Here is an 8,405-nt window from a genome sequence, read left to right on the forward strand (position 1 = left end):
CCTGCTCAGCAGGGAGTCTGCTTCTCCCTCTGACCCTCCTCCCTCTCATGCTCTCTGTCTCTCATTCTCTCTCTCTCAAATAAATAAATAAAATCTTAAAAAAAAAAAAATCTCTCTCTGGCATAGGGGTAGGCTCTTCACTCCCTTAACCTTCCTCATCTTAGAGGGTAGATGGTAATAACTACCTCACAGAAGTATCATTGGGAATTCAAGTGTTGGGGGTTCAAATGTGGGGACCTGGAAAGTGTGACACAGAACTTGGTACTGGCATTTTTTAAGATTTTATTTATTTTAGAGAGAGAGAGCGTGCGCGGGCGTGCACAAGCAGGGGGAGGGCAGAGGGAGAGGGAGAGGAGAGAGGATCTCAAGCGGACTCTGTGCTAAAAGTGCAGAGCCCAATACAGGGCTTGATCTCATGACCTTCCAAGATCATGACCTGAGCCAAAATCAAGAGTCAGACGCTCAAGCAGCTGAGCCACCCGGGCACCCCTTGGTGCTGGCACTTTTTACTGAGTCCAGTGAAACACGGGAATCCATGACATGCCCTCAGCGGCAGGCCTTGTGCTCCAAGTTGCAGGATCCGCCCAAGAGTCTCCAGTGAGGAAATGCGTTTGTGGCACCGCAATCGTGGTGGGGCCACATTTGCCTTTATTCCAAGATAATCACAGAACACCACAGAGTGTTAGAACCAGAAGGGACAGTGGAGATCGTTTCTCCAGGCCCCTTCCCTTTCTGGCGGTCAGAGAGACTGCACGTCCACCCCAAGGCCACACAACTGGTTAGCAGCAAGAGAAGTGATGCAAACCAAAAGCCGTAAGGGAGAAGCTCTCCCATACTCTCAGGTTAGCTCCTGGGTTTTCTGACTCTCTTACGTTCATTTTCTGGCATTTATTTCTACTTTTTTTTTAAGTTTTATTTCTTTATTTAAGCAATCTCTATACCCAGCGTGGGGCTCGAACTCATGATCCCAAGATCAAGAGCCACACACTCCTCCAACTGAGCCAACTAAGTATCCCATTTATTTCTATTTTGACCTCTCTCTTAACTTCTCCTTTTGTTTTCTTGTTGAACAAGCAAGAACTTTTTTTTTAAGGTTTTATTTATTTGGGGCACCTGGGTGGCTCAGATGGTTAAGCGTCTGCCTACGGCTCAGGTCATGATCACGGGGTCTTGGGATCGAGCCCCTCATCGGGCTCCCTGCTCGGCGGGAAGCCTGCTTCTCCCTCTGCCTCTACTGTTGCCCCTGCTTGTGCTCTCGCTCTATCAAATAAATAAATAAATAAATTTTTTTAAGATTTTATTTATTTATGTGACAGATAGAGACACAGTGAGAGAGGGAACACATGCAGGGAGAGCAGGAGAGGAAGAAGCAGGCTTCCCGCCGAGCAGGGAGCCTGATGTGGGGCTCGATCCCAGGAGCCTGGGATCATGACCTGAGCCGTTAACAACTGAACCACCCAGGTGCCCCAAACAAGCAAGAACTTCTAAATCCCTGTTTGGTGCAGGGCTCCCTGTCTGGTTTATTTCCTTTGTCCTTTGTACAACTGTAGGAAAAGGACAGCACAGATGAAACAACCCTGTCCTTAGTGCCCTCACTTCTGACTTTGCCGCCCTGCTTTCCCCTACAGCCCTCTGCCCCTTTCTCCCATGTAGGCCATGGTGCCTGGATGCACACACCCCACGGTGGGCCCAGAGTAGCCTTTGGAGGGGATCTGGTAGGGCCTGCAGTTTGTTTCACTTCTCTGTCACCGCCTAACAAATAGCCCCAAGATTCAGTAGTTTAGACAACAACCATTTTGCTTGCTCACAATTCTGTCGGTCAGGTATTTGGATAGGACACAGCCACATGGTTCTTCTCTGCTCTCAGATATCTGGGGCTGCCACCAGATGCCTCAAACAGCTCGGGGGTGGCAGGGATGGGTCATCTGCAGCCTTGGTACTTTCAGCCGGGTTCCTGGGTCCGTTTTCCTCACGGAGTCTCCACGTGGTTGGCTTGGGCTTCCTCACAGCATGGCGGCCTCAGGATGGGCAACCTTCTTACACGCTGACTGACTCGCTGCCCCTCAGACAGAAAGTACAAGAAGTTACCAGGCCTCTAAAAGGCCCCAGTATCGGCAAGTCAAGAAGAGTGAAGAAGAAGGGAAATAGGCTCCTCTTGATGTGAGGAGCAGCATGTGTGTCTGGGGAGGGAAGGGATGGATGGCGGCCATCTCTGGAGACTGTCTGCCCCAGTTCATCGTCCGCCTGACCACCCCCGTGTCTCCTCATCCCTCTCCCTCGTGTCTCTGCTCACAGACCTGACTGTCATCATCATCGTGGTCGTGGGAGGTGGCGCCTTACTGCTGTTTGCCCTTGGACTCATCATTTGCTTTGTGAAAAAGAAGTAGGTGGAATTTCTCAAACTGTCTTCCGCCGATCTGACACCTCCTTAGGTCACACAGACCAGAGCTGTCGTTAATTACTCACTTCTTTTCTTGCTTCCCATTCCTCTCCCAGGGATGGGTATTAAATAATATTGCCAGATGTGAGTTATGCTGGGGGGGAGGGGGGACAGAAGACACAGCTGGTGACATGTTAGCCTGCGGTTTTTACGCAGCTGTCTCAGCACGAGTCCCCTGGCAATCATTTACTGTCTGCCCATTAGATGGTGGTCATCCCAGGGATGATCTTAGCAGGAAAATGCTCACGTCAGAACCCCCCCACCCCCACCCCAGGCCAGGGGTCTGAGCCTGCGTCCTCTGTCACTTGGAGAGTGAACGCATGCCACCCCAGCTGGTTCTCCGGTTTCTTAAATTTTTGCACTTGTTTATTGGACTCCAGACAGGCACCAAAAAGCGAGCCCTGTGGGCGAAAGGAAGGAAGACCCAGTTACCTGACTCATCTCACCTTCCATCCCCTCAGGATGAGAGCTGCTGTTTTATGAAGGCAGAGCATTGACCTTTTGAGACAGAATAGGGGCGCCACCAGATTTTATCAATTCTGCGCGTATTTCTGATTAAAGCCATGAGGGAGAAGGAAATTGCTTTCCTTAGCGCCATTCAACCTTGCAACAAGCTAAAGAGAATTTTTTCTTTTTTATTATTAACTGGGGCCGTGAGCAAACAACCAAACTTCCCGACCCACAGTGAGACTGTCTAGAAATGTCTCCACTGATGAGGAAGGGGCTGCCCGAGGCAGGTCCAGGGAAAAGCCTCTTCTCCGTGAAATGGAATTGTATACATACCACACAGGGGGAAAGGACTTCTTTCAACAAATTATCATTTTATGGTTTCTCTAGGAAACTTTCTTGTCTGGGGTGCAGTCTCTGCCACCCAGATCAGAAAGCACAGTGTTAACACCGGGTCCCTTCTTCCTCATCGGCAGGGAACCGGGCAAGGGGAGGGTCCACTTCTTGCCTCCATCTCTAAACTGCCCCGGTTCTGGCCTGAGAAGAACACTGGTGGAGACAGTCAAGGCTCCATGGAGCACAAAGGAGGGGCATCCATCTCAGGGCTTCAGGCAGGAGCCTTTGGAACCCATCACCCCAGCCAGAGACTCAGTGTTACAAGCTAAATGGACTACATTATTTTTATCTCAGAAAAGGACAAGAAGCCTGTCCACAATTAGGGAGCTGTCAGCCTGTGCAATATAGGGTCCATTATGTTAATTGAACTAATGTCCTCCATTTGAATCACTGGTCAGCTAAGAAACCAGCATCCCCTGCTTTTGGCTCATGGAGATGGAGGGCGAAGCTTTGTTTTCCTCAGCGGAGAGTGCTAATGCCCGTCCACACCCAAGTACCAAAGAACATTACAAAGCAAAGGTTCATGGTGTTATTGAGGAGCTCTGGCGTGCCCCAGCCTGAATGCCGTCGTCTTTTGAGTTCTGTCCCTTTATGCAGGCTGTTCCCCTTATGCAGGCTACTGCTTGAAGGGACCGGATACCTCCGCTAATACTGAGTCCCACTGTCCCCAACTCCAAACTAAGATATAGCCTCTCATTCCGAGTCTCCTCTGTTACATCACTTAGAATCCAGATGGCCAGAGCTTCTACCCATGCAAAAGAGGGATGAAGCATTAGCTAGGGGAAAGACTGCATCCTAGAGCATTAGTGGGGGATGACCACACTGGATGTGGTCGGGCTGGGGCAGCACCCTTTCTTGTAGGAAAGAGGGGCTGGTTGTCAGCTGTTCCCACCCCTGGATACCCTGCATCCACTGTGAAGACTGGAGACAGAAGCTGGTCCCTTCTAAATGCTCCCAGAGGACAGTAGTTTCAGTTCCAAGGGCTAAGGGATTTGAGGGACTTGGGGGAGACATGCGAGAAACCCAAAGTGCCCCAGTTCCTGTAGGGCTATGCCAATGGAGCGCAGCTAAGATCCTGCTCTTCCTGACTCTGTCTTGTTCCCCTTCTCTCAGTAGGAAAAAGAAGAAAAACAAAGGCCCACCTGTAGGCATCTACAATGGCAACATCAACACCCAGATGCCGATGCAGCCAAAAAAGTGTCAGAAAGGACGAAAGGACAGTGATTCCCACGTGTACGATGTCATCGATGACACCATGGTGTATGGGCATCTGCTACAGGATTCCAACGGCTCCTTCCTGCAGCCAGAGGTGGACACCTACCGGCCCTTCCAGGGCCCCACAGGAGACTGCCCCCCCTCCCCACCCCCCATATGCTCCAGGGCCCCGACTGCAAAGCTGACCACAGATGAGCCATCCCCTGGCTTCCCCGCTGAGTCTGAGACCGAACCATATACCTTCTCCCACCCCAACAATGGGAGCACAGACGTTCCCTTGCTGGACACCCATGAGCCAGAGGAGCCTGGGGAGTAACTTGGACCCATTCCAAAGACTGCCTAAAACAGGGCATTGAGACACCCTTTAGGGGTCTCAAGCAGAAATCCTAAAGAGGAATTATATGGAAGGAATGGCAGGAGGTTTTTCAAGACACCACCGACCTCTGATTTCCAAGTGGACTCATTCCAATCATGGGATGTTGAAAGTGATGAATTCTGACCTGGATACAATCGTCACAGTTCATGTCCTTCTAAACTCGGGTTGGGTTGTAAACCAGCCCATAATGAGAGAGGAGGGCCGTGAGTCACCACGTACAAGGTTGCAACAAGCTCTGGATTTGGATTTGGATTTGGATTTGGATTTGGATTTGGATTTGGATTTGGATTTGGACCTCTTCAGGGCAACAATTCCAATCCCTCGGAGCCCATCCAAGGTCCCTGCTCCCACTGGAGCCCCCTGGATGAAAATGATAATGTGCCTTATTATTATTATTATTTATTTGGTGGTCCTGTATATTTAAGGAGTCAAATGCATAACCACGTAGCTCTTTTTACCTGACATGGTGACAACTCATGCGAACTGGTTGGATGGCTGGGTTTTGACTTCTACCGACCACTAGATAAACATGTGCCTGTCCCCTGGAAGGTGGGAATAACTTGCAGTCTGTCCAGCCAAAACAGGGTGTGTCTGTTTGAGGGCATTGATAAGCGACTTCCTGGTTCTCTTGCTCTGCGTGTGGTTATCCCACCGCACAGATTTATCTTGAGTCCTAGAAGTAAGAAAAATTTCCTTGAATTGCTGTGTGGCTGTCCCCGCTCCAACAATACTTTGGCATTTAACGAGAAATCTAGAGAGTATTTTCAACCTCTAGCAATGTCTAAAAATATGCCAGAGAATGGCCACCATGTTAGCTCCTTGTTGCTACTGTAACCAATTACCTCAAACATGGAGGCTCAACATAACATAGATTTCTTATGGTTCTGGAGAGCAGAAGGGCAAAGTGGGTCTCCCTGGGCTAAAATCGGGGAGTCAGCAGAGCTACGCTCCTTCTGGAGGCTCTAGGGCAGAATTGGTTTCCTTGCCTTTTCAAGCTTTTAGGGGCTGCTCACACTCCATGCCTCGGTTGGCTGGTCATACACGGAGTCGCCCACGCTGCCACGTGACATTGATGCACGTCCTTCCTTCTTTGCCTTATATGGACCTTTCACTTATAAAGCCCACCCACTCAAATAATCCAGGAAAATCTCCCCATCTCCGGATCTGTAATTTAATCACACTGAAAAGTCCCTTTTGCCACGTAAGGTAACACAGCCTCAGGTTCTGGGGGATCAGGACATGGACATCTTTGGGGACCCATGATTCTGGCTATCACACCTCCCTGCCACTGCAAGAGAGACTGGGAAACGACCCAGCCCGCAGGTGTGTTTTGTTTGGCCTGCAGAATCTTTTTGAAGAATTTGTTACTAATATTTAAAATTATACAATTTTTGCATAAAAATCCAGATCAGGAGATCTGGCCATTTCTGGGGCTCACTGTCACCTGGCGGCAGCTGGTGGGGTGCCTGGTTCCCCAGTTCACCCCAGTCTTCACCACTCCCTCTCGCCTCCCTCACTGATGCTGAGCGTCTGTGGCTGCTGATCAGTGCCCCTGCCCCACCCCCGGGGGGTTGCTTTGTTCATAATGAAATGGAAAGTTTAGGACCCATATGTGTCTCTTATCAAAGGAGAAAATGGGCCTCAAGGCTGGTGTGTGTTTCATGAAGGTTTTTTCTCATACACGGCCCACATCCCTCATTTATATTAATGATCAGCCCAGCTCCCGCTCGCGGGAGCGTTTGCCTCTGTGGGCCCTGATCTCTTCTGGGAGGAGAGGGATCCTGTTCTGGCTTGTCAGCACGGTCCAAACGTCAATGTTTCTGTGGCCAAACCTCCTTTAAAAAATAAATGTGCTTCACTGTGTTCAGTGAATTCACCTTGGAAACGCACTGCCTAGACTTGCTTGCATGTGCTACTTTGCCTCCATGAAAAGGAGTTTTGCAATCTCCTAAATGGTGTGTATTCCAAGGCCTCTTGAACTCTTTCCAGAAGGAAGGGTTTGTTGTTTGGCTGACACCCTGGGTGCGGCCCCTGGCACCTTTCCCTTGTAAAAGGCGGGCTCCTGCCCAGTTACCTTCGGACTCTTGACCCCCTCCCCATGAAGGGCCAGAGGGCTGGGGCTTCCTCCCCCCAACTGCCATTGTATCATGACTTAAAATCAACCCTGGAGCCCTGGCCTCGGTGCTCTGCCTCCCACGGCCACGGAGCATGGCAGGCCACCCTTGGCCTGGTTATTGTCACACGCTCCGCCCTTACTTACAAGGGCCCCATGGGGCCATTTGCTTTTAACCGAGAGCTCCAAACTCCAGGCCCAGTTGCCATCTTCCTGAGACCTCAGGCGAATTTAATGTTTTCTGAAGCTATGCCTCCTGGAGGTGCCAGCCCAACATACCTCTGACTCTTTTCTTTAAAACCCAGACCCCACTTAGGTAAAATACGTCAGGGCCACTGGAAACCTCTTGGACACATTTGCTGACGCCCTACTGTGTGCCCTGCCGCTGGGTCTGCGGACGCCTGGGCTGCCTCCACACCCGTCCGCCATGCTTGTGGGGAAGCCCAGCTCATACAGGACGGGGCTTAATGCTGTAGTCCCTTCACACAGGAGGGAAAAGCCTCAGGAAGAGTCGGAGGGGGGAAGCATATAAGTCCTTGGAGAATGTAACCTTGGTCAAGGTTAGAGGACTGGTTTGTGTGGATCTGCAATGCATAACTGGGAATAATTTATTTCGTTGTAGATAATTTTTAGGTACCATTTTATTCATTTCCTACACTTTTTTAAATAAACGAATGTACAGGAAAGAAAAATGGACATCGAGTTGTTTAAATGATTTGGCTATTTGTCCCCTGGTTCAGCTGAGGCCCAGATCCCCCAGTTTATCATGACAGGCTCAGCAGGGGCTCAGTAGATGTTTGTCTTTTCTGTGTGTTTATGGTACCAGATGCCAGGCTTTGGGCTGCCTCTCTCTGACCACTCCCGATACCCCCCTAGAGGTCTTGGGCCACCATTGCCATTGACTGACATGGAGCCCTAAGCCCCGTGAGGGTCACCGACCACCAGAACAGAAGGAAAGGGAGGCTGGGGGGAGAGGGACGCTCCAAAGGGCCCCCCACCGTTCACCTTGCCCTTGGAGAAGAGACCCAAGTGCACCGAGGAGATAGGATATTGTTGCATAACAAACCACCCCACACTGGTAACCTAGGAACAGTCTTTATTTTGCTCACAAATCTGAGTAGAACTCATCAGGGATGGCTTACCTCTCTGGGGACCTCAACTGGACTCTCCTTTCAAGATGGTGGCATCACCCAGCTGGTGAGTCAATACTAGCCGCCGGCCAGGAGCTCTGATTCTTTCTCCCTTGGACCATTCTACAGGACTGGGGCCTTTTTCACAACACGGTGGCTGTGTTCCAAGAGCGAGTGTTCTCAGAACAGAAAGTCGGACCTGCCAGTGTCTGGAGACTTGGGCACAGAAGCCTCATGGCGTCACTTCCATTCTAGTCTCTGGGCACATTCATCACAGAGCCTGCCCAC

The 8,405-nt window shown here is 50.5% G+C and overlaps 1 protein-coding gene across 1 annotated transcript in view; it reads left to right on the top strand.

Moving 5' to 3' along the window:
• The window catches only part of CDCP1 (CUB domain containing protein 1), a 60,014-nt gene extending 52,169 nt beyond the window's left edge, over nucleotides 1-7,845 (top strand). The window contains exons 8-9 of the mRNA XM_034997213.1: nucleotides 2,296-2,383; nucleotides 4,397-7,845. Of these exons, the coding sequence (XP_034853104.1) occupies nucleotides 2,296-2,383; nucleotides 4,397-4,814 (506 nt within the window). The 3' untranslated portion in view covers nucleotides 4,815-7,845. The remainder of the gene's footprint in view (nucleotides 1-2,295; nucleotides 2,384-4,396) is intronic.
• The last annotated feature ends 560 nt before the right edge of the window (nucleotides 7,846-8,405 follow it).

Source organism: Mirounga leonina, unplaced genomic scaffold (genome assembly GCF_011800145.1).
Source record: "Mirounga leonina isolate KUSES-001 unplaced genomic scaffold, KU_Mleo_1.0 Mir_94, whole genome shotgun sequence".
Classification (NCBI taxonomy): domain Eukaryota; kingdom Metazoa; phylum Chordata; class Mammalia; order Carnivora; family Phocidae; genus Mirounga; species Mirounga leonina.